The sequence below is a fragment of the Anoplopoma fimbria genome, chromosome 16 (assembly GCF_027596085.1).
Source record: "Anoplopoma fimbria isolate UVic2021 breed Golden Eagle Sablefish chromosome 16, Afim_UVic_2022, whole genome shotgun sequence".
NCBI lineage: Eukaryota > Metazoa > Chordata > Actinopteri > Perciformes > Anoplopomatidae > Anoplopoma > Anoplopoma fimbria.
The window spans coordinates 11,485,626-11,512,478 of NC_072464.1; the positions used below are offsets into that span (position 1 = coordinate 11,485,626).

A 26,853-nucleotide genomic window follows, 5' to 3' on the forward strand; every position below is an offset into this window, starting at 1 on the left:
GCAGCTCACATGGTAAACATGCTATTCTGGCAGCAGGCAGAATCTATTTCCTTTACCTTATGCTACTTTGTGGCTACGGCTGAATAGTCACTGTCCAGACAGAATGTGTGTATTTATTTGAGAAACCCATTGCAGGAATAGATACTGTAGTTTTAGAAAAAGCATTCCCCTGATCAACCTCTTTCAGTAAACAGCAATATGACAAGGTGGCTTTTTAGTTTTGCTAGCTGCAGGGCTCTATCGATGGCATTGTCGGCCCTTCTGTCATCCACATCTTTGGTCCAAGCTAAACATTTCTAAACAGCTATCGGATGGACTGCACTGCAAATGTGTTTACACATTTGTGGTCCCCAGAGGATAAATCATAATACATTTGATGATCATCTAACTTCTTATCCAGTATACTTTGGTTTATGAACAAATACCTGCTAAACTAAAGAACATTTTAAGTATTTTATGCTGTTTTTAGTGCTTCAGAGTTAAACTGAAAAAATAATGTTAATGATCATGAATTTGCATCTACCACTGCAAACTTAGTTAAAAAAATATGGTGCAGTATGAGAGGTTTGTAAATAACACAGCCATTATCCTGATTATACACACAAACTGACAAAAATAATTTGATAAGACTTTTAAAAGTTTTAATCTTTTTAATGATGTTGACAAAAAATAACAGGAAAGGACTCAGTGCTCATGTGTAAAGTAATCATTAAATTAAGGTGAATCCAGCAAACAAAAGTGCATTTCTTGATTGAACACGTCCTGTGCAATGATTTGTCTAGAGCTGTATATAGTTTATGCATTTTTCCAACATATATATTCTTTCAATGTATAAACAAGGTACCAATAAGGTTGTAATAATCTACATGTTAAGCCCCTAATGTAACCAATAAATCCTTAAAATAATCCCTATAATATTATAATAGATAATATACTTGAGACGAGGGTCATATGCTTCTTAATAGGGGCTTTAATATAATCTATTTAAAACTTTAATGATTCATATCATTTCATATTTCCTTTCCATAATAAAATATTGTATATACAAGGCAAGTTTTTTTTCACAGCAGTTCACATTGGTTGTTAAACCCATGTCTCTTATGTATGGCTTAAATAATTATTAGGACAAAACAGTTTATTTGTGGAGCAGTGTTTTCAGTGAGTGAGTTAGTGCGTTTATAATAGCAGACATGGTGGCAGAGTGATGTGTCAATGCATTTACACTTTGGTCACTGGCGGAGCTTCCGGAAGCTGCCTCAGCAGCTTTCAGCAGACACACGTAGTTCATGACGACCTCATCCACCTTGGCTACCACCTCGCGCCGCTCGCTCTCGGTGCTCAGTCCATCCACGAGTGACATGCAGGCTTGCGTTAGGCAGCAGAGTGTGTGGAAGCTGTGCGTCAGAGTAAGCAGTAACTCCTCTGGGCTGCTGTATTCTGTGCCCATCTGACTGCAGGCACTGCTCAGCACTTTGGCCTGCGTGAAAAGCAACTGAGAGAACGTGTCCATGTCAGCCTTGTTGACCTCGCGTTTCTCACCTCTGGACAAGCGGCCGAGGCTGGAACGCAACACGCCGCCAATCTCTAAGGCATCCTTACGTGCAAGTGCGAACCCTGTCTGAAGGCTGTAGGTTTTTCCCTTCATTGAATTTACACGAGCTAACCTTGCTTTGAGGCTCACGTCATTCACAGCAGCGGCTGTGTTTCTCTGCTCAGCTTTATAGTCAGCTTTCATGACTGTCTTTTTTTTGCGATAGAAAGAAACCGAGTTGACAGAGAACGGAGCATGTGAGTGCATCTTTCTGTCTTCAACATCACCATCAGTGTTTTTCTTTCTTCGCGGGAAGAAGTGACTGAAGGGCACAAGGCGCCTCCATGTAGGCCTACGTGCATCCAGACTGGGAGCTGTTGACTCTGGCAGCAACAGGGAGGTTCCACTGAGCAGCCTTTTACTAGATGAATTAGAGGCGACTGAACCTTGGGACAAGCTCTTAGGCAAGGTTTGGGCAGAGAATATCCTCTGTGCGTTTGGGGGATCTTGAGACTGGAAATTCTGACCACCATTTTTCCTTGTCAGTGTGGCTCTGGTCTTTTCTAACAGCGCCTCTAGGCTCCTGGAGCCTGGCATTATGGCGCTCCAACTCCTCCTGAGCATCAAATCCCTGTGTGGCTTCCTGAGGCTGCTTGTTTTAGGGTCCCATGAAGATCCGCTTGAGGGGAAAGCCAGGGCGTGTGGGTCAGGCTCTGGGCTGGCCTGTGTTAGCCCGCTGGGCTCTGTGCTACTTCTTAATGATGATGGTGACGTGGTTGTGGTGGTGGTACTGGTCTCATTACAGAGAGCTAAAGATGACTCTTCCCCAACCTTCTTCAGCTTTGTGCAAGCTACACTAGGGGTAGTAGAAAAGCAGAGAGAATTGTTAAGCATCTCACACATGTTGATAATAGCATATACTTTATGTATACAGAGATGATGATTGGCATTATTTACTGAATTTGCATACTTGTTAAAAAAATATCTTAATTCCTAAAGGGACAAATAGATGTAAAGTGACACTTCAAGAAAGCGCCATATTTTAAGGAAGTGGTGCCCAAGTTACATTTTTGGCTTGTGACCCCTTAAAACATCAATGTCCACTTGCAACCCCCTTGTCAGATTCATTTTAAAGACATTTAGAAGTCAAATAATTTCGATTTTTTTTTAAGATTAAATAAATAAAAGTCATAAAACAAAGAATTGTGTGCAACAGAAATATAATGTTTAAATGTATGCTAAACTAAAATGATGAACACGGCAAAAATGACTCCTGCTTAAAGCTAGAGTTTGGTACTATTCTTAAAAAAGGAAAAAGGCTGTCCCAGGACTGTATAAACTCATCAAATCATTTCATTTTTCCCAGATGAAATCATTGGCCTAACTGCCTTCATATCTAGCTGCACGCCCACTGATGCACACCACACACTTGAACATCACTGAAGTCATCCACAAGCTGCTAGCTTGACAGCTGTGAGTACTAACAATAGCCGTGTTGTTTTTTTACATTAATTATGTGTTTACATTAATAATGATCATTTTTGGGGGGAGTGGCTTTGGAGGGAGGCATGAAAGGACAGGCTGTCAGTGTTGCCTTGGCAACTTTCTCACTAGAGTTGGCATCACTGGGCTGGGTTTTTCAGTATTTAAAATCAGTTTAAAAGCAGACTCTTGCTAGTTTTTTTAAGATTACCAATCCCTGGCTTTAACATCATCAGCATGTTAGTATGCCAACATTGGCATGAAGTTCAGAGGCTAGCAGCACTGTGTGTTTAAGTACAGCCTAACAGAGCTGCTAGCATGTTTGTAGACTCTCCTTTACCAGTAAAAAATATTAATGGCTAGATGAGGCAGATGAGAAAAATGTTTTAGTTATTTGTGTAAACTGACAATCTAACATATACCCCTGGCTGTATTTGCCTGCCTGCAATGACTTGATTAAATGTCCCTTTTGTTCCTTTCATGCACATCAATACATGTGTCTGTCTGTGTCACAGCCACAGATAAGAGAGAGCACCCTCCTGTTTAGCTTTACCTGTGGTTTCTTTTATCTTGGGCATACGGTGACTGCCATCCCGTGTGATCCCGAACCCAGGCTCAGCACTGGTAGCTGCATGGATCTTCCTCAGCAGGGTGGGGTCCATAGAATGGCCAGCCCTCCCCTGACCTGGGGGCCCGAAAGCTTTCTCCTCAGCCGTTACATAACTCAGCCCCTTGAGAGAGGACTCTGAGAGTACATGCATATTGTCTGTGGCACAAAGAGGAGAATCCATGGGAGTGACACAGCTGCTGCTGCCTGTGCTACAACCAGCGTCTATAGAGGAACATTGTGAGCTCTGGAGAGAATGAACGCCTTCACTCTGTATGGATGACATGCGCTTGCTCACGTGGTACTCGTATGGCTGTGTGATGTCATGCTCCCGCGGTGGAATCTTAATTTGCTGCTGCTCATTGTCCTGTGAAGTAGCATCTCCTCCTGCAAGGACAGGCCCTTTGGACGGAGAGTGGAGATGGTCAATTAACAGTTGGCTTCTTTCACTTGAGTCCCGTTTCTCTCCCTTCACTGTCAACCTGTCTGCGTGGGAAGCCTGTGAGTCATTCACACATTCTGGAGAGAGATTTTCTGCCATTTTGTTTCCGGGCGCCCTCTGCTGCCATTTCTGAGGCCTGTCTTTAAAGTGAGTTCGCCCAAGATCGAGTTGATTCATGTAGTAGGAATCTCTCACGGTGAAAGCGTTATACTTCCCGACAAGATGAGGGGGTTCTTCTCTTGCTGCGTCGTGAGAAGTCATGTGAGATCTGTCGGAGGATTCACAGGTTGGATCTCCTTGGATTCTGCCATCTGCCTCCCTCTGTTTTCCTCTGTGCCTGCTCATTACTGAGCCAATGTGCATCTGAGTGAAGTATTCACTGACCGACTTTATTTCCATTGTCTCTGGCTCCATTTCACCGCCATCCGAGTGAAACATCTGGGAGGAGGCGACGGCAGATGATTTTGCCTCGTCATCCTGATGCTCCTGAGGGTTGTACTGCATATCTCCCGCACCACCATCGCTGGGTGCAACGGCCTCTGTCTTTTCCTCGCTCACGGCGTGGTATCCTTCTGTCATGGCTAGATGCATCCTCAGGTGGTTTTCTGAGTGCCTTTGAGCGGTGGCCAGCTCGGAGCTCTCTGTCATCTCAGAGGAGTTTGTCTCGTTGCCAGAATCTGAGGATTCAGGACTAAATGCTCGAGATATTTCTACACCTGTGTACCACAGAAAGACAAAACACCTCATTAGCAACTTCATATGAGACACGGGAAACATCACAGATTAGACAATGAGTCAAATAGAGATAATAGTAGTGAAATGTAATTCAGCATGTATGAATGAATACTTTGAATGAACACTGGCAATAAATATGAATCAAAACATGATCACATCAAATTACAATCAAATTACGGCATCTTGAAATGTTGCATTGTTGCTTTAAAATGATTTGTTTACACATTTTCTATATAAGCAACAAACATTTCACATTGAGCTATGTGCAAATGAAGAAAACAAATAAAATGACCAACAAAACAACAAATCTTGCCAAAACGAACGATACTGCAGTGAACACAACTGTTTGTATGATCAAATGAATGAAGAAATACTCACACAAATGGAAACATAGAACAAAATGGGCTTTATTGAAAAAGAAAACAACAAATCAAAAGTGAATGGCTGGAACATGCGTGGTGTTAATGGATGAATGTTACAATAGAGTATGGAGAACCTGTGCTACTCTCGGACTGTGCCGGACTCTGTTCCTCAGATGCAGCGAGGGCCTCGAGTGCCTGTAAGGTGGTCACCACCGCATCGTTTAGAGGCTCCCCGTGGTTGGGTACTGAATCTATGAGAGACACCGGGATATCATTGCAGGCTCCCTGTCCCCGAGTCCCCGCCCCCTGCTGCTCCTCCTCGTCAGAGCTGTCCCTGAAGCCGGGAGGAGGAGCAGCGATGGCCAGGTTAAGAGAGTGCAGAAGCACGTCATTGTCCTCCTCGTCGTTACCCTCCGGCGGGGGAGGGAGGGAAGTCAAGTCAATGATGTCATCGCTGGACCCTGAGAGCGAGAGCAACATGGGCTTGTCAATGTCACTCATCACCATGTCCTCCTCACAGCTGATGTCATCCTCATCCTCTGCTTCATCCGTCGTCTCTGCGTAACAGATGTCGTGCAGCAGCGGCTCCTCGATGCATTCAGTAGGACCAAAGATTTTGGTGGAGTACTGATAACCGTCCCCGTCTTCTATGGCATCCATCATCTTATAGTCCTCCTCAAGACGCCGATACATGTGGCTGTGATTGTCTAGAATCTCTGGGCTCTCATCCATCAGTCTCTGGTAGCCCAGATTTTGGGGGTTTACACCGTCTAAGGGAGGATCTCCGAATATGAAGGAGACCTTTGCACCCCTGGCGGAGTCTTGGGGTTTGGGCCTGGGGACATTGAGGTAAGTTTGGGTGCAAGGGATTCTGCAGCACTCTGCTCGCTCTGCCATGTGAATTGAGTGCTGGGCCTGGTGGATCTCAGTTATGTAAAGTGGTTGGCCTTCAAATTTCCTGTGATCAAGGTATTCACACTCCTGGTCAGAATAATCTTGGCTGCATCTCTGGTTGTTTCTGTCTTCGAATCCTTTATGCGGTGTGCTGTATGTACACTCAATGGCCTGGTAGGTCTGCTTCACTCTTGCTGCATGGCCTGCAAAGAGGAACCGAAATGTTAACAGGGCTATTTAAACACAGCCTATTCTGATGAGTCAGCTTGTGATCATTTCAGACATACTTGTTTCTGTGTTTTTGGCCACATTGAAAATGGAGCGCCGGGAGTCCACCAGTAATCTGTAGTAGCCAGCAGTCAAACAGGCCAGATTCATTGCATCAACAGACTCCATTAAAAGAGTGATTGGCTGTGAATGAGGCAGATAAGCAGATGACAATAAGCGCAAAATAAATGGGATCTTCGGACTGTAGAATGATCTCATAATGACTGCTTAACAGACTTGGTGCTGTTTAAAGAAGGGGGTTTGTTTACCTTTACGTCCAGAACATGTAGCTCCACTCTAACCCTGTTCTCATCTTCTGTATACATCTCAATGCGGTTGACATGACTGAAATCAGCCAGAAGGGCCACTAGATTTGTTTTGGTGTTAATCACATGGCTGATGCCATACTTGGGCCCCACCAGCAACGTCACTTCTGTGTGCTTCTCGCCTTGCTGTGAAAGGAAAGGGAGTGTCAGCACACATATCACTTTTCTGAGTGCAAATGAACAGCGTGTGACCCTGCATGTTTTTGTGTCACAAACTGGCAGCACATAATGTGAGAAGATGGTTTCACTCACAATCAGCGTGGATTTAAAAACCCGTCCTCCATACAGCCTCAAATCACTGAGATACTTCAGATAATGGACCTTTGCCTGCAGAGCAGTCAGCTGGAATGATAGAGGAAATATGACACATTGTATGAAATACAAGCTTATTTAAATGAGGTGTTAATGCAAGAATGTAATGATCAGAAAAAAAAAAAGGTGCAGCTTTATATGTTCAAGCCACCAACCAGCAATGTTATTTTGAAATTGATCACTCCACTAGGTGGTAGTAAAGAGTCTTTTCAGATGTAGTGAAAGAGAAAGAGTTATACAGATACTGAGAGAGGAATAGAGGTAACACACTCCACCTTTTTACCAGGCGGCACCAGGTTCTGGTTGGTTTTTAGGATGTGAGTGAGGGCTTTTTTGATGTTCTTCTCTTTCATGCTAGACAGCACTGCTGGAGGCAGGAACAACCCCAGACCCCACTCCTTCCTGCGGACCCACAATTCATTAAGATTAGGGAAGGTCACACAGTCACTATGACAAACAGTCAAGTCATCACTCTTGACGGATGATGGATTCACTTCACCCTGGGGTGGTACATTGATTAACTGACAGTGTACACTCAGAATAATAAACTAAGTAAGGATGTATCTTCTGGCATGGCAGTCGCACAACACTGGTGAGATCATTATTGGTTTAATGTATGAGAGCATTCTGGACTAAGTAACCAAAAAATGACTCTCTAGTTTTATATACACGTTGCAATGTTAAAAACAACAACATACTCACTCAATATATTTTAGGGAAACTTTCTGGGACTGCTTGGTGTTTATGGTTAGAATATACATTTGCAGGGCAGCCAGATGGAGGGCCGTGTCGTATTTCAGCTCTGACCCAAATCTCTCCAAGACCACATCATTACAGCTCTGGAAGAGCCGGAGAGGGAAAGAGGACAGGAGAAGGTTACACTTCAGTTAACCTGAGATGAGAACACTCCTACATCAATCATGTGTTTGCTAAGGCAGTTATCATAGATTAAAGTCTCAATTAAGGTTCAAGTTCTGAGGTTTTTTTTCAGATTTGTATACCCTGACTCTTTTAAAACTTTCACCATAAGCCGCTCTGTATGTTTAAGTGTTATCTGCATCTGGCGATATTCACCTGAACATAGAGGTACTCAAATGCTACTGCGTCTCTCCTCAGCAGGTCCACGGGATCCTTTGGGACAAAAGTGATGCGAAAAAAGCACTTCATCTTGTGTGAGCCTGGCCTCTGTGTCACCTAGAGCACAGGTCAAAAGATAAGGAGGCTCCCATTAGTCAAGTTTTTGCATCTGCAAACAGGGAGCATCACATGCAACATTTGATATCAAGCCTAACTAAAATCACGTAGTCTGTCAGAATTAATAATTCACAGTTATTCAATGAATAGTTTTACATTTTGGGAAATTAGCTAATCGCTTTCTTGCTGAGAGTTATATGAGAAGATTGATGCCACTCCCATATCTGTCCGATAAATATGCAGCTGGAGCCAGGAGACGCTTAATGACTGGAAAGAGCGTGGGACAGCTGGCCTGCTTTTGTCCAGGGGTGAAGTAATCCACCTACCAGCACATCTTAATTAACATGTTTTATTTATATATTTATTTTGTTCTTATAAAAGAAAAGGTAGTGGTTTTCTTGAGGGACTATGAAAAAGATGTATTAACACTTGGCAAGAAAGTGAAAAAGCGTATTTCCCACAATGTTGAACTATTTCTTTAACATTTTTCATGTAAAAGAAGTCAAACTGACAAAGACCCTGCAGATCTTCCCTTTTTGTCCTACAGCATGAGTACACATATACTTTATACTGAAGACAAGGGTTGTATCATTTAAATGCCTCTCTCTTGTTCAGAAGCACAGAGGAGAGCTGTCTCACCTGAGTTAGCATCTCCTGCTCATGCAGTAGCATGAGTTTGCTGGCAGACCCCTCGGCTCGTTGCTCCAGCATCAGGGAGAAGTGCTCGATGCTCTTAATGGATAGCTTTTCTTGCAGGGTCATGATGACATCCTTTTCGCAAAGGCAAAATCATAATTAATATAATATGAGAACCATTCAGATGCAGCAGCCTGCATGTGCTCAGTTCATTGCCAAAACCATGAATCATATTCACGACTGAGCACGTGCAAAAACATTAACTGAACATACAATCGGAATTTCAACTGCAGTATAAAAAAAGAGAGGAAATGTAAATTGCTGACCAAGTTATCCCTGATGCACAGTTAATTCAGTTCAAAATGCTTTCTGGTTGAATCAAATTTTCTTTGCAGGTTAGATTCTGACTATGAATAACATTCAAGATTTAAACTGAATATCACTTTAGATTACGCAACTTCATTTCATAGTGAAGCAAGGTTCTCCCCGACACCTACCTTAATGGATGTGCTGCTGTCAAATTTAAATGATTTAGTCTGCCCGTTCTCCAGGTACACCTTCAGAACATTTGGCATAAAGAGAAGGGAGTTGTCCTTCACCGTTTCCTGAGGATAAGAATAATTTGATCAGCCCGTCTCATTCTTTTCTAATTAACCACAGTACACAGTAACCTGTACGAGTACTAGTCATTCATATCAAACATTATCCTGATCATGGTTGTGATCCTGATGCCGTTAAATAACGTCAATTCTATGAGAATAACCATCCTGTTTTCTTTGCAAACTTGTGAGCCTGTAAAGCCCTTTGAGAGGAAATACTGTCACACTATCTGCAAAGCGTTACAGAAATGGAGAGAAAATATTGCTAGTTGATAGTTTAGCCTTCTGCTAACTATAGCCTTCACTTCACTGCAGGATTGTGCCCATGCAGAAGGCTAAATAATTAGAGAGATGGAGAGAAACATTGAAATATTTAGCTTTCTGCTAACCATACATTACATATTACATTACATAATGTTGTATACATTATGCAACATTGTCTCTCCGTGGTGAGAAGTCTATTTTTCTCTCAGACCACTTGAATTACAATATACTGAAAGGTAATTATGGAGTTTTTGCCAAATGACACCAAAAATAAAAACCTACCCCAGCTTTAAAATGCATGAGAGGTAAATGCTGTAAATAGAATACGCCTTGGAGACAATGATTGCACCTTCAAGAACTAGAAGATTTAAGGCAAATGAAAGCAGTAGTTCCACATTTTGCATTCTTGCTGAAATGAGAGGATTGATACACTCTCACATCTGTATGGTAATTATGAAGCGACAACCAGGAGATGGTTAGCTTAGCTTAGTATTAAAACTAAAAAGGGAGAAACAGCTAGCCTGACTCTGTTCGGTACAAAATCTGCCTAGTTGGCACATCATATTGTACAGTGACAATAAGCCTCCAGGGAAGTCAATAAATAGTCGGTCGCATGATCCCCTGTAAAAACACAACTTGTCCTTTTTACAAGTTTTTGTGCAGATTCAACAAATAACATTCAACATAGTTTGTGAGCTTTAAAAGGTGCTGGTTGGCAGATTTTTGTATCACAGTTTGACAAATACAGGCGAGCTGTTTCCCCCTGATTCCAGTTTTTAATGCTAAGCTAAGCTCTCCTGACTGTAGCTTCATATTATCAGATACTGTACGAGAGTGATACTGATTTCATCCAACTCTCAACAGGAAAGCAAATTAGCATATGTCAGACTATTTCGTAAAATGCATGTTTCCGCATTTTTTATTGTGCTAAAACTGTAGTGAAAGTAACACACTGATGCATTTTCTTCAATAATCACTTTCTGGTATTATGTACGATGTTCCTTTTTTGCTCAGAGGATATGACCACCTGATAGTCTTCTTACTTAGTGGTTGCTCTCTAAAAATCCTCTTCTCTCTGTGACACATCTGACAAATCAGGGAAGCTCTCTGTGAGAGTGTCCCCCTTTTTCTGTTAATCTAACCCACATGTTTTTCTGTTTCATTCCAGAGATGAAAAGAACTAAGAGGAGGATATTTTCACTCTGCTCTACGCACACTTTTAGAGTTCAAATCTGTCGCTATTCAAACCTTGATGTGTATCGAATGAATCAGTGTCCAGTGTGACTTACGGGGATCTGGCCATTGATGATGACTTCTTCAGCGAAGCGGACTTTAACAGGATTAGTCTTTAACTTGGCCTTTTTGGCTGCGCTGATGAATGCAGATTTGGGTGACTTTTGGAGGGAAAAAAAGAAAGGGAAAAAAAAAACAGATTTAAAGGACATTCAGGTCTTTTACAGATGAGTCATGTATTTTCTTTCAGCTCCACACAATTCAAGGACATGTTCCCTTCTTGAAACATGACAACCTGCTATTTCTCCACTCAGTGCTGATGCAATTAGGGAGGCTCTGTGTAAGGGCATAAGAGGGAGGACACCCTCACTGCCGTGGTGTCATTGAGGCTGCAAAGAAACGGATGGTAAACGGAAGTGATTACAGGCTGCATAAGAGCTGCTTGGTCCACTGACTATTGTGGAATACTACACCCATGTTTTTCTGCAAATTAAATCCTTTTTCAAGTATATCCATATGTTAAGTGGCTGCTTTTTAAAACTCAACGCTCATTATGATGACCCTCTACAACACTATGATACTGAACAAAGTGATTCATTTAAATGCACAATGAATGGGTGTATTTAGACCTTGCATGAATATAAATGATAGTTTATGGAAATGTTGCATAGTATAAAACACCAAATTATTGTCATGTTGTACAGAGAATTATCCAAAACACTCATAGAACATGGATGTTGTTTTCTATGAGCACGCTCTAATAATTTGATCTATTTTTGAAGGGAATTCAAGCATAATTCACATTTCTACTGACTTATTACGTGAACTGTAAACAAAGGCCGAATATATGCTGCTGGCGCTGTTTGTTCACAACCATCTGGCGCTCCGTGACTCCAGTGAATGTTGATGTGGCAGGTTCATCTGAGGTCTTGCGAGGATCTGACGCTACAACATGAGAAGACTTGACTGCAGCATTTGGACCCTTTGAGTTAGTGGGGCTGTAACAGCTAGGGCATTACTGATACAGTGCCAACAAAAGCATATGGCATGATTAATGACTTGCTTTCATGGAGTCAATAAAATAATCAGTTCCAAACACACAAATGGCCTATTGGAATGTACTCTATTTCACTGATAGTGGATGGAGAAACTTACTGGGTATGGCTGAACAACGCTCAACAATATGGACTCCTTGCAACTCCTGCAAGACACAAACACATTTTACCGAAAGAATAATTTTAAATGGAATAATTATACAAAAGGACAAGAAGAAAAAGGATGTGGTTAAGGGAATCTGGAAATATTTAAGTTTTCTTCTAGTTATTGTTATGCATAGGACATAATGTTGGATGGTAGCACGTATTGCCTCCAAAATGCAGAGTTATCCTGCTGAAATATTTGGTTTTTGGCAAATCAATTAAAGAGAAGCTTATACTGGATGGAAAGTTGAGGAGGTATTCTTTCTGTTGATCAGTGTAAAACACATTACATCTACTTTGTAAACTGTTGTTAGACAATAAAATATGAAAACCTTAAATTAAGTTTTTTTTAATGGGCACTATGCAATTATTAACAACAGGTTCAACAGCAGGCAAATGACATCTCACCTGAGTTTTTTGTCATACCTGACAAGGTCAATAACCCTCTCCCTGGGTGCTGAACTGACTGGCTCATCATTAATCATCATGATCTCGTCTCCTGGGACCAGCTTGCCTTCTGACGGACCCCCTGTCAATACAAACCAAACAAGAGTTAAGTAGTACAAGCTTTGCACAGTCATGGAATCTTTCTTGATTTTCTTGGTTTCCTAGCTCAAGTGTCTCTAATGAATCCTTACTCATTGAGCTTTGTTAAATCAATGAATCATCCACGTAAATTACAGCCAGAGATGGTTGTCCTCTGTTCTTTGTGATTACTTTTAACGAGGATTTCATCTGCTTCGGGGAATGTGTTGATAATGGCCATGGATTGGATGAGTCACTGTTGTATTAGATCTCACTGTACAGCTGGGGCACTTTACCTGGCGTTACTGAGCGGACCACCACAGGTTTCTCACTGCCTGCCACAAATCCAAAGCCAAGCACTGGGTCTCGTCTCATCTCCACCTTCCGGGGCGCTGGTGGCACAAACCTGTCCCCGTCCAGACGCACCTCATCCAGAGAGCTGCTCTGGGAGAGGTGGCTGTGGGAAGAATAAAAGGGATGTTTCCCATCAGCATTTCTGGTTGTTTTTGTTACATCTAAAAGCAATGCTTTTAAATGCGTTGTTGTGTAGCCACTGTTGGTGTATCAAAGAAAACAGTTACACTTTTATACACTTGAATATTATAAGAATTCAAAAATTGCATTGGTAATGTTGTTTTGAAAATGAATTAGGTCTTTACACCACGCAAGCAAAACATCTGATTTTGAATATTTGTACAAGTAAACATGTTGGGGAGATAATAAGAACAAATGGAGGTAAATTTTGAGTATTCATCATGAACCTGCTTGCTGCTTATCTCTATGGGATATTGTAAATTGGTTTTGGACTGTTGGTTGCACAATTAAGACATTTAAAGACATCACGCTTGACTCTGTGAATGAATGTGTTTATAACAATTGTCTGACATTTTATAGAACAAATGACTAATCAATTAATTGAGAAAATAATGGGCATATTCTTTTTAAAATAGAAATACTTGATGGTCGCAGCTCTAAAATAGGAACGCTGAACTAATATAACCACTAAAAAGAATCATCTTCGAGAGACAATGACAACTGCAGATCAGCATGGAAAAAGCTGTTAAAATGTCCAGAAAATGGTTGTTAACCTTGTTTACCTAAATCCACAAGATGTTAAAAGACAAGATGCAAGATATTGTTTGGGAATAAGGAACTAGTGCAATGCTGCAAAAATAGAACATGTGGGCGATGGTAATCAGGCTCCAATGTTTGTATTCTCACGTTGCAGATATCCACTGTGTGCTTCACAAAAGAGCAGTTGCAATTTTCTGTGGTTTTCATACTGTTATGTGTTTTAGAAAAGGCCTTTGCCTTGCCACACTAATGATGCAGGGCAGGTATGATGTGTAGTGTGCTGGTGAAATCTCCTACCTGCCTGAGTTTGAGGATTGCTATCTTGATGACTGTGAGACTCCTGCCATGGCTGCAAACCAAGACTGCATGGTTTATACCTCATTTGACCATTTCAGTTAACCTGATCAATGCATTTTTCTCTGTCCTTCCAACACAGTTATTATTTTCTTCTTGACCTAAAAAGACGATGCAGACACTGTATGTGCTTTCACATCTTCTGTGATCAAAGTTTTACAGCGTTTCTCCACTTTCTCTGGCTGCAAAGGCAGTAACAGCTCGGTATGGTGCCAACAATGTTGGTTAATTAAAGCCGTGGGCAGACAGTGTGTAATTCACAGTTATTCTTGACACATGTACTATTCAGCACTAAATACTAACAATTAATCTTCCATGGCACAAAGACACAGAGAGATCTGTCAATCGCAAACCCGATATTACAACAAAAAAAACATGTTCCCCAAGATGTTAAAAGCTAAGTGATTGTCAACTGAGATTTGGGAGGAGGATTCAACAAATCCCTCCCAGAGCTATAAACCAGAAAAAAAATAAAAAATTCAGCAACAACCAAATGCAGCTGCTAAATAGATAAGAAGCGATGACAAGCTTTTTTGTGGTCATATCAGTCCTGAACTACAAGTGAACCTGATCTTTGTGATGCCCTCAGGTTTACATTTTACAGAGAACTAAGGCTTATATATAAATAGGACAACCAATCTGTTAACATTGACATTAGTAGCCGATTCTAGTAAATCGTGGCTTTTATTGTTTGGAGGGTGGTTAGGAGGTCTACAGCACATAACTACAGTGGGGAACAGACTTTCAATTAAAGCCCTAAATCTTATTCTAAAATGTATGTCAAACTCTACAAAGAAGCTCTAAATGAATCCGATTGTTCCTCTTTTGTTCAAGACAAAACCTAAGCCTCTTTCTATTCAAGCTGAACAAGAGCCTGATGTAGGCTGATATAAAAGGAGCTACAATAATCTATAGAAGGTAATACAGCAACATGCCATCTCTGGAGATACATATTGACGGTTGGCATTCTCTTTCATTTGAAGAGCTGTCACTGTACCACCTATTGAAGGTTTCACATAATGAAGACATTTTACATAAATCTGATCGCTTCACGTTACAAGGTCAATGATTCTATCTCTCTTTCCATTCCCTTGTTTAGTTATGTATGCTTTTGTCATGCGAAAAGATGGAAAAATGAATGGGAAAAAATGATAACTTGTACTAAGACTAAAGTTGTGTATTACTTAAAAAGTAACAAAAGACATGTTCATGGAAAAGCTCGTTTGTTTTTACAGTAAAACATGTCTTTGTGTGAATCCCACAGGCACACAGATGCTGGCAATGTTGCCCGTACGTAAATTCAACAAATGCCACAAAATGAATGTGCTTCTGATTCTTACTTCTATTGTTAAGCTCTTTAAAGAAGGCTTTTAAAAATGGCTACCAAGAAGCTTAAGGCCAAACCCATTAATCTTACAGCTCTATTTTTTGTGTTTTTGTCACTGAATCTTCAATGTCATACTTTTTTCTTTGCCACAATAACTTACTGCATCATCACATCAACAGGTCACAAAATTATTATTATTATTCTCACACCATCATATATGCATTTTGATTCATTTAAAATACATGCCCCCATTGTGCCTCACTCAAAATTCAACCTGAAAGTATTGACAAAACAGAGTAGGAACTATAAGGTCTATGAAAGAGAGGCATATTATGGAGTAACAAAGAGTTACATTTAAAGTCATTTAACAACTTTTTTGAATATCCATTTAAAAATGTATTTAACAATTGGTCAAATCAACACAGAAGCCTCTTATTTCACGGCGGAGTGGTACAGTAGTGTGGGCAGGCAAAAAGACTGACAGCAGTATATGCAAAGCCTGAACTAACAAGACTAAAAAGGTGGCGCTAATTGAAAATAATGAGCTGAGTGTGTTGTCCCTGAGGTCATCTAAGAAGAAAACACTGGCTGCCTTCCAAATTGCATACTTTTACTTTTTACTTTTTACTTTTAGTGCTTACTGTAGCTGCCCTTACAAAGTATACACTGGTGCATGCAGTACACACACAATTGGGACATACTACTTCGTCATAATACTGCACCATGAAATTTAGCCCTCTTGCTCATATATCCATCACTGTCTGTCAAATAACTGTGCTGTCAACATATACGTTTATTTTTGTTTGGATGTCTGGCTGTACGCAAATGAATGAATGGCCCAGTACTTGGAGGGCAGGCTGGAGGAGATGGTCAGGAACTCTACTTAACTGTATGTTCAAGTTGTATTCCTCTTTTGTGATATATTTAAAAAATATAAAAGACATTCATCAAAAAAATTTGCTTTGTTGTCTTCGAGAAGGATCTATCTGCAGTCAGACAACACACCCACTTTACCTCAACACACGCCCCCTGAAATAACTTAACTGGGATCAAAGTACTTATTTTAACGCATAACCAGGATTTTTTACTTAACATAACCAAATAGTTTTGGTACCTAACTAAACTGTGTCTGTTTCGTTGGCGTGTCATGTAGTAGGCATGTCCTTACTCTGAGGCTCAGTTGATGTGACATATCTTCCTCTTCGCAGAGGATTGTGGGTCAGAAAAGCCAGAAGAGCATGCTGTCTTGCATACTGCAAAATACGGCCCTATGCAGTAAAAACACCTGGAATTTATATTTTTGGCATACTGCATTTGGCAGTCCATGTATTGAGGAAAAGTAAATATTTGTCTGGCTTATTAAATTGTATAGAAATATGGCTATTGGAATGCACCCACTTATTCCGTCATCCTGAAAATAAGATAACATTTTTGTGCTTTCCTTTGGCTGCTTGTTTAACAAAAACCCATGTCAAAAAATAATATTTAGTCCTGAAATTATATTTATCTGACATGAAAGCAGCAGGATATGTGTTGTAATAATGAACAGTCCTGCAGAAAAATGTGACAGAGGGAAATGCTGTACAGACTTATACAGTCTCAATAAAAAAGTATTTAAGACCCTATATACAGGAATGTTACCATATTACTGTCTTTGACTTTACAATATGATATTTGTCTCATATCATGTCAGCATAATATTATAGGTATCCAGAGGCTTCGTAGATAATCCTGGAGAGTAGCCAAATATTCATAACACACCCACTTCAGTATTTCCACACAGAGTCCGGCAATGTGGCATAAACAGAACAACATACAGGCGTTGCATTGGCCGTAACTGACAATTAAAGAGAGAGGGACAGATTATTAAATAGATTATTAATTTGTGCATTTATTTACTTTTATGATTGAAGAGTTGAAGAGTTTTCTAAATGTGTCAGTTAAATATAACATTTTATATTTAAAGATTAAAATTCAAAATTAGTTCAGTGGCACACTCAAGCCTCTATACAAAGACACAGAGAGCCCCCCCTCCCTTACTTTTATATATAACATAGTTAATTCCGATGCTTGTCAAAATGACATTTTGCCCCCACCCTTGTCACCCCAACATTAAAACAAGGCATTTGTTTCAGTATTTTGTAACTATTTAAACAAAAACTCATAACAAGAATTACCGCAAAGTGAACGCTATCACTTTACATTTCATAAGGTCCGTCTAAGACACATTTAGTTTGGATTTATTGTGTCAGTTTTATCTCTAAAATGACAAACTCAGCAGATTGGGCACAATTCAAAACCATATGGACCTGTGCATTCAGGAAGAGTACTGTCCCCTCCTCTACACGGCCACCTGCTAAACATGGCTGGATTCCCATTGTGCAGACAGCCATGCATCAAATGGTCCCTAATCATGCTCATTAGCTGCTAGTGTAGCTGCAAAACACTCCATACAGCAATCAGAAGACGCACTGGGAGCTGTACAGCTAACAGGATGAACAAAAATGAGTAGCAAGAAATTCTGGCATGACTAAAAGGTCTATTTTTACTGTTGTTTCCTAAAAGCACATTTTGGACAAAGTAGAGTAAGCTCATTACCAAAAGCAATATCCTGTTTCTCTTGTTCTGAAAGGCTGCTCTGACACAGCTCACAACTTGTTGGTGCTGATGCGGTTATATTTGTTCTGCACGGAATGCAATCTTTTTTTTTAAATAATGCAATCACAGCCAGTTCATATTAACATATGTTTTTGCTGTGTCACTCCTCCTTTAAGGGGACTGGCTGCTGTGAATTTCCTAAATCTACCAAATAGAAATGAAGTTTTTTCTAAATGTGGCTTAATGAAGTCAATTGAAGTACTGGTGGAGCCACTGTTCATTTCACTTTGTCATCTTTGTGTACTGTAAAAATGTGATTTCATTATCAGTCATGACAAAGAAGAAGTCTCTGTTAAATCTGTCATTTTTCCAATATTTATGTACTGAACAATCTCTCTAAGTCTGTAAACTATATATATATACATCTCTGCTAAATGCCTTGTGTCACAGTGTAAATATTAAATAGCTACTGCTTTATTAATTTGCTCCTGTCACGCAGACTAGACATGTGTTCTGAGAAATACAACAATTTGGCATCAGCACCCTGGAGCCCTGACAAACTCAGATGACCATGGATGGACACAGAGACACTTGATTATTTATGAGTCTTCCTCAAATTTAGAAGGCTGTGGAGCCAAAACAGCCTCCATGATCTGTTTCATCCAGACACACTCTCTGCATCCAGCACTTTCACCACTCCTTACTTCTTATATAACTCCTCTGACATCACGCTTCTCATGCTCTAACCCATGTGTTACAAGTATTCACCTCTTATTCCGTATACTATGCAAGTACACAGATTTTTTTTACACATTAGAAAGATGCATCTATGACACAAAAATACTGTGCACGTTGTTGCATTATAACGATTGTTAAATGAGAAAAAGTGACAATCTTGTGAGCAAATGAAAGGAGCAAACCTTTAGCCAAACAATCACAATCTAGTATGCACAGGGTATCATAAATGCAGCAATATTTTTAGTTCTAGTATGAATGCACACGCGATTACACATCTCGGCAAAAATAAAGGAAAGCCCAGCTGAATCAACAGAACAGACAAAATAAGCAAACACTCACTTGTTACATTAGAATATGTGCACACAACCATATAGACAACCAGTGCCGAGGTTTTTTTTTTACCTGCCTGAACAGATATCCAGAAGTGGCAATTACGCTGATGATACGCTATAACCCAGCATCCTCTGGGGGACGTGCAGATCCTCAGATCAAAACAAGTCCCTGCACAGGTGAATATCTTCCTCGCGGCAGCGTGCACACACTCTCAAAAGCCCTCTTCTGCATTTTGGAGACTGCATGAGGAGTGTTGTGGGTGTGTGAGAGAGAGTAGGCAGGGGCAGAGTGTGCGCAGCAGTGGAGGGAACAGAGAATCAGTATTCTGAACGCACAGATGGAGACAGTGTGGAGGCAGTGACGTGGCTGGAATAATCACAGGTTGGCAAAGCGTCTGAAACATCTGGGACAGAGAGAGCTCCCCCTCTGTTTCTTTAAACACAGGGCACTTACTTGATGTAGCAGTCACGCCCCTCTCTATTGGTACCCATGTCCCATCCATTGGGGGGTCCTTGTGAAGAACTCCAGGTCCCTGAAGGGGGCGGCCAGCCGGAGGATTTGGTCCTGTGGCTGCAGAGGAAGAAAGGGATGAGAAATTAAGAATTGATCAACTTAATATCATATATAGTGTGCAGTTTCATTAAAAGCCATGCATAACACCTATAGTATCAAGCTCAGAGGGGATATGATAAATCACTTAATCTCACTATAAAAAATAGAGTTATTTAAATCATAATAAAAAATAAAACGGTTGTTGGCTGATATGAAGGGATTCAACCCAAGTGATAAGAGAATGTCTGATTCCAGCTTGATAAACAATTTTCCATAGCCACAGTTCGCTCAGTGAACACAAATCGAATTAATTACGTAAGCTAGACACACAGGCAGAGTTGTCATGCTTCAATCTTGTGCTTTGAGCGGCATGAAAATGTTTTTTTTTTCGATGTCAGCACATTATTTGTAAAAGAAGCCCCGAGGAATTTTCTTATGAAGCGGTCATTTGATTTGCTCAATGCCAAGATAATCTGATGAAGTTTATGTGAGAATAGAAGGAGCTACAACCATTGTTCAAAAAACGATTAATTGTATGAAAGGCCGCGCTTTTCTCTACCAAAAAAGATTTTCTGATTCTACCAACATAATACAATTCTTCATAGCCTTTTCCCTGTGCTACAAGTTGGCAGAGTGCAGGTATTCGGAAAAACTCTAATTGGTTAAAATGTTTTCTGTGTCTTTTTGTCTGCACCCCCCCAATTCTTGTCTTCCCTTTATCTCTGTCTTTGTATCTGCACACTGGTGATGCTATGGAAGCAGTGGCAGTAAGTTATGTCACTTCAAAGGCTTGTCTGGCGTGTAACAGGGCTCTTCACATTCATTATTCAAAGCTCCTTCTTTCCCTCTAAATGTTTCCCCAGTTACTGTACCGATGATAATAAATTGTGTGCAGGGTTCTTGTATCTGCATGAGCCTGCATGTTAGTTTGGGTGTGCCCATAAACACATCTCTCTGTATGGGCGCACGTGCCCATTCCACGAGGTATTAATAAAATATTAGCAACTCATCAACACAATGTATGAGCTGAGACAAGGTTCACAAATATTCTAAAGGTACTCAGTGCAAGAGCGAGGCACTTGGTTACAGAATAATGCAACCTAAGCTGAAATATATTCTGGGTTCACTTCAACTAATCTACAAAACACACCTAAGTGCTATTGAATGCATGAAATCATAACAAATTCATAAAAGAGCATATGCTGTTGCTTAAAAGGGTGTTTTTGTGAACTACATTTGAAGTTGGGCACACAGGAAGCAATCTTTCTTTCTCTCCCAACACAGTGGTGCGTTTGGTGGATATGAGTGTTTCCAAATGGATATGGATTTATCTGACCTACAGTACATTAGCTGGGAGCAGGCCTCGGCGGTGTATATTTAGAACACATTTCCTGCAGCTCAAAAGATGTGTGTGAACACAGCTGGATACTGTCTGACATTTTTGGAGCCATGTTCACCTCATTGATGAGTCCTATTGTGCTCTCCATTTCAGCCTCTGGGATAATGCTAACATATTAGCTTTAACCCTAACCCATGACATGTTAACATGAGCAGTGTTAGATGTCGCAGATTTACACATTTTAGTCAAGAGATTTCATTTATGATAGGTCAAAGAACTGTAGCATATGAATATGATTCTATAACGAGAGTATTCCTGCAGTGTTACACCTCTGGCAATGACATTTCTCCAAAAGGTCTACTATGTAATAAAGGCATGGTGTACTTACATTTTTAGATGCAGTGCCTTCAAAATATCTTTCTGAACTGAAAGTTTCCACAAAATCCATTCTGTTACTCAGCAACAATGTGCCTGTATTAATGGCACAGTCATAGATACTGTGATCTTTGATTTATTTTATCCGCAGGCGGGAGGTGCATTATGCCGTGTAGTTGTAGCACTCCAACTTAAAGAGAGGCTGAAAAGGTTCGCACTGGTGGACAGTGAAACTGATCCTCAGCTAGCATTAATAAATGATGCCTGCACAGTCACATCGGACTAAGTAATCGAGCGCCAAGTAGGCAAGCCATGATACACAATTCATGAACAGTTACCCAAGAGTCAGAGGGAGGACAATTAGAACAAGAAGTTGGAAGCAAATGTTATTTCTTTCAGGATACATTGCACTAAAACTACTAAATGCATAGTGACTTCTTTATATATATATATATATATATATATATATATATATATATATATATATATATTATATAAATATTTCAGTTTGAATTTAGCTTACTTTACTATTCCATAGCAACCTGAACCTAATACCAACCTAAATATAATCTTTAACAGTCATTAACGACAAAAAGAAAAGGAAAAAGTATTCATAGTTTATAAATTTCAATGAAGTCAAGTGCATCTATATGAAAGTAAAAGCCTTTGTCACCACAGCAACTCATTTTTAAGTTGGAACATCTGATTTGGAAGACTCCACACTATTTTATTCAAAGACTTCCTTTTACAGTAGTAGAGTCCGCCATTTAACTTTTTCAGAAATGAGGAAGACTTAAGTTTGTGTGTGTCTGCAAGATGAGGAAAAGATCCCTTTTCAGTCCTTCATAAAAATTGCATGAACAATGTGATCCTTGGTTTATCACAGTAGTTCACTTTCGCTTTCATCTCTCTGAATACACAGTAGTTACGGAGAAGCATTCTGGTGTGTTATTAAGGCTGAAATTCTGTTGATGTAGGGAGTAACTATGCATTATAGACAAGCCGCAGCTAAGGAGAGCACATACACTAGTTTGAATAATTTACATTGACAATCTCCATGATGGTTGGCTATATGAAACCACATTCTGGTGCCACATGCCTGCAATTACACATATTGAGAAATAAACAAGTGTCATTTTTCATGACGTGTTCAGAAATGTATTTCCTTGGAGAACAGACTGTGTCAATGACTCTCATATGCAAGTGGTAGCAACATTTTCACCTACATTTAGGTGCTCATCGCCAAAGTACCCAGCATTTCCTTCCCAGAATGCACTTGGCGAGAGAATTTTCCTTTACATATACCATCATCAATCAAACATCACATTATTATCTTCCAGTGCAGCCAGTTTGTCATGTGTGTGATTGAATAAGGAGATCCACTCTCATAGGATTGAATGTATTAACAGGCTATTTTTCATATGTTCAACATTCAGCACGGTTTCTGCTGTATAAATACAAACACAGATAAACACTAAATACAAATATTATGTCACAAAACAGAAATTTAAAGAAAGAATCATTTAAATCTTTGTGAATTTATTGATTCTACTGCATGTTGTAGATGTGAAATCAGTAATAATCTTTGTGCCTGCAACTCCACTGTCTACGTTATTACCAATCACTGAACACACACCCGACTCAAAATAGAGCGTATTTTTTCACTCTCCATGTGTAACAGGGAGTGAAGGGTTTCCAGTGTGACTTCAAATCCACGCCTCACGGTGCTCTTGAGTGAGACATTTATGCAGAGATAGACCGCTAATGTGATTCTGTTTGGATATGAAACCTGTGGAGACCTGACACCAGATGAGATGACCATCTCCTGGGAGGAGGTTGGGGAGTGAGCAGACCAGAGAAGTGCTCAGACACAGAGGAACCTCTCTGATTAAAGGCTTTATTCCTCCACTCCTTTTTACATTGCCTCAATCCTGCCGATGGAAAAAACACACTGCCTTTTGCTTCAACCACCTTGGCTCTGATACTTTGGTCATCAGGCGGCACAATAGAACATGGTCCCATCTGCCCATTATTGTGTGTACTGCTTAGCTGTTAATGATTTCAAAAATATTGCTGACCATGTAGTAACAGTAAATCGCTCAATTTCATGCTACTGTTCTTGCCCATTGTGTGACTTATATATTGCTGTTTTTTGTCCACTTTACATTGTTTATTTGGAAGCGCTGTGTTTTCCCTTATATAGTTTCCCTTATAAGAAAGCACTTTCACAATAACAAAACACAAACTTGGGAATAAGAGTGTCTATTCTCCCCATCATTTGGGCTGAATATTGTATTTCTGTGTTTGTCTTTGGAAGCACTGATAGTGTTGCCATGGGCAACTGCACTATCCTGAGCAGCTCTCTGGTGCCTCTATATAGAAAGGGTTTTGGTTAGTTAATCTCCCCGGGGTGGGAATAAAACAGCATCTGGGAAGCTGGCCACCCGGCATGATCCTCCTTCTACTTTACCGTGAGTAAGTTAACCTCACGATCAACCTGAATCTTGTTTACCTGTAAAACAGCAAAACACCATATAGACTGCTGCAGCACCTACACTTGCAGAAATGAATGTGTGTGATTGCATGCACTACACACAATACATTTCTTTCATAAGACCACCTGTATAAATTAAAAAAACTAATGCAAGACAGTAGTGTTTTTGGTATTATTTCGTATTAGTCTGCATTTTCCCCAGGCCTCCTTTGCTCCACAGTACTCTATGTAAAACATCAACCAAATATAGTGATGAACTTACCCTGTGGGTACTGAACTAGACTTGTATTCTCCTTCACCTCATTGTGTTACTCGCTGCTTTTATGCTAAAAGCTCTAAAGGACAGAACTAAATAAATAGTTGCCTGAGACCTCGTTCACCAGCCAGCTGGCTCCCACTTCTGAACCTTAGCCATTTTAGATTTACTCTTCCCTGAGAGCTTCTGATGCGAACAGCTAAGTATGACAGATCTTTTGGTCTTTGTGTACTCTGATGAACAATTAGGCTAATCAATTTGTGTCCAGACCAGTGATTTCCTGTGCCAAAAGTTTGCAGTGAAAACATGTCGAACAAAGGCGTACATAATAGATTTTTTAAGAAAAACACAGGCCGGAAGGAAGTCGAGCAGTTCAACTAAATTAGCTTTAACTGTTCTACCATATTCATGTTGATTGTGTTGTGTTGAAGATATACAGAAACAACTTTTCAACTAACACATTTAATGAACACAGCTATCTTTTACATAATGCTGACTAAAAATAGCTGTCATCTTCACACATATGAATTAATTCAGACCTTTTTTGAATGCATGCTAAGCAATCACCTACACATACACACAGTTTAGCATCCCTATAGAATTTTTTTTTCACTTTTTACATAAATGCTTGATCTTCATGCTCATTATCTCCAAAGTATTTGCAGACAAAATCATCTCAAACACCAGGTAGTAAAAATGTATCAACACTTCCAGTTAAGTTAAGCCAAAGTTCGACATGGAAAGATCAAAATAGAGCCGATTTAACTTTGGTTTAATGACTCAAACTTGCTTCTTAGATACATGAAGACAGGGGGTGAAAGTTCGTTATCTTTCATCCAAGAACATCAAACATGACATTTCTTGCTCGATTTAAAAAACAACAAACAATGAAGTAAATGATAGCAAGAGTATGATCTTTTGTCTCTGACAGCAGACAAGTCTGGGGGCGTTGTGAGGCAGGAGGAAGAGACAATGAGGGAGAGACAATGAGGGTAAACGTTCCCTTTCTTGTATATTTCTAAATACACAGTGGGTTTCTCTGTAGCTTTAGCAAAACAGCATCCTGCTGACTTGAATTCTTGCTGGCAGCTTAGAGGGAGAAAGCAACATAAAAAAAATGCCAGTGTAGCAGTGGTAACTCATAATCAGGGACAGCATTGTGGGGCATTATTAACAATGACAGGAGTCAGTGACGTTGGTGGTCCACTGGGAGCCACATCAGAAATGCTGCCGTGAAGGGATGCTAACGGGAAAACAACAGTCCTATCATCTGATGGAAAATGCCTGCTACATGCCTGATTTACTGCAGGAATGTTAAAAAAGAAAGCGAGGAAGAAATGTAATACTGATGTGGATATAAGGCTTCAATTCTACAGTTCATTTTGGTAATATTTTGTCTTTCTTTCTGTCTATACAAAAAAACGAATGAAAAAAATGCCAGTGCAGTCTGTTGATGACTCATAATTGAAATGAAATGCACTGAATGTGCATTCTTGTGACACACAGTATCTGATTTAATCATTCCCATTTATGATCAGCTGTTTCCCCCACCAGTGGTCTGTAGTGTTTCTGATGGAGCCAAATCCCCTAGGAGGATTACTGTCCACTGGGTCAGATCAACTCAATCTAGCAGACCCATGGGTGCATAAGGTGAAGTGTCTGCCCTGGCTATGAATTAATTCCTTATTGTTCATTTACATATACTTCACATACCAAATACTTGACAATGCTTCTTGTCAAAAACACACAAATCAGATTTTCAGTTCTTTCTTTCACTCAAAGTTGCCATAAGAATAAAAATGTAAACTTCTATGTGTTATATATATTTTTTATTTTTTTTATTTTTTTATAGTCAAACTGCAATTTTTCAAAACCTCTACTTTAAAGTGTTCAACCTCCTGTTCTGGCCATAGGAATGTGAACTTGACCATGAATACTAATAATTCTAATGACCAATAAAAGAGATCATGCTCGATTGTAAAGAAGATATGTTGACATTAAACTACCAAAATATGATGTTTGAAAATGACTCACACCTCCACTGTGAATTGGGTATCATTACCTGTCGCCCGTTGCCTGAAGTGATTTAAAATCTGAAACAACGGCAGTTTATCTTTGTAGTGTTTCAGAACATGCGTGGTTTCATGACACCACACAACGCATGAAACCATGACTACTGTCTGCAGTGTAATAAATGTATGAACTTAGATACAGACAGTTTGGATGCATGAACCGCATTAGCTTCTGCATCCACCCCCACTCCCATCTACCTCACTTGCTCATTCATTTCACATCATACATGACTGCACAACTTGATCTCTTGAGCAATCAATACCTCAGCATTTTTAATCACCCCATTACTGATGTGATTCCTGTGTTACCCTATAAATTGTGCCTATATGAAGACACAAAACACCACCTACTAGAGAATGGACAGGCACATACACAGGCGGGCAAATACATAGCAGCATCCATCGGACTCACCCTGACAGCTTTGGCATCTTCACAAAGCTGAACACATCCATGTGTGCTGACTGCAGTCAAAGCAACAAATTTATCATCTACTTCACTCGGGCTCCATTGTACCACTCTGTCTTTTGGCAGTGAGGAATAAATAATTCAGGAAAAAAAGTGGAGCTTCCACAAGTCAGGTGGAGAGATTAGTCCTGTTGTCTGGGCTTCTGCATGGCTGAGTGATTGCTGCGTCCTCGCCTCGGCAGCGCAAATCCACAGCCCATGGAAAAGGATCTGGCAGAGCAGCTTCCCTCGGTTACATCCTTCAAAGCATGCCTCTGTTAGCTGCGT

At 40.2% G+C, this 26,853-nt stretch overlaps 1 protein-coding gene across 1 annotated transcript; it reads right to left on the minus strand.

Annotated features, from left to right (window-relative positions):
• Positions 1-1,135: 1,135 nt before the first annotated feature.
• Positions 1,136-26,573, minus strand: frmpd4 (FERM and PDZ domain containing 4). The gene is made up of 17 exons (XM_054615568.1): positions 26,533-26,573; positions 19,486-19,602; positions 12,905-13,065; positions 12,510-12,612; positions 12,040-12,085; positions 10,941-11,045; positions 9,286-9,393; positions 8,792-8,923; positions 8,033-8,152; positions 7,661-7,797; positions 7,234-7,360; positions 6,899-6,988; positions 6,590-6,772; positions 6,341-6,464; positions 5,294-6,256; positions 3,567-4,778; positions 1,136-2,382 (listed from the first exon to the last, which is right to left on the minus strand). The coding sequence occupies exons 1-17, from the start codon at positions 26,571-26,573 to the stop codon at positions 1,136-1,138; spliced, it is 5,016 nt and encodes a 1,671-aa protein (XP_054471543.1).
• Between the last annotated feature and the right edge of the window lie 280 nt (positions 26,574-26,853).

Bases quoted from the DNA above. Each gene is read 5' to 3' on its own strand.
- frmpd4 (XM_054615568.1), bottom strand. From the start codon at position 26,573: ATGGATGTGTTCAGCTTTGTGAAGATGCCAAAGCTGTCAGG. The intron at 8,924-9,285 runs GTAGGTGTCGGG...CTTTGCGAAAAG, and splicing joins ACAGCAGCACATCCATTAAG to GATGTCATCATGACCCTGCA. The intron at 7,361-7,660 runs GTGAGTATGTTG...GTGGGTCCGCAG, and splicing joins GTTTCCCTAAAATATATTGA to GAAGGAGTGGGGTCTGGGGT.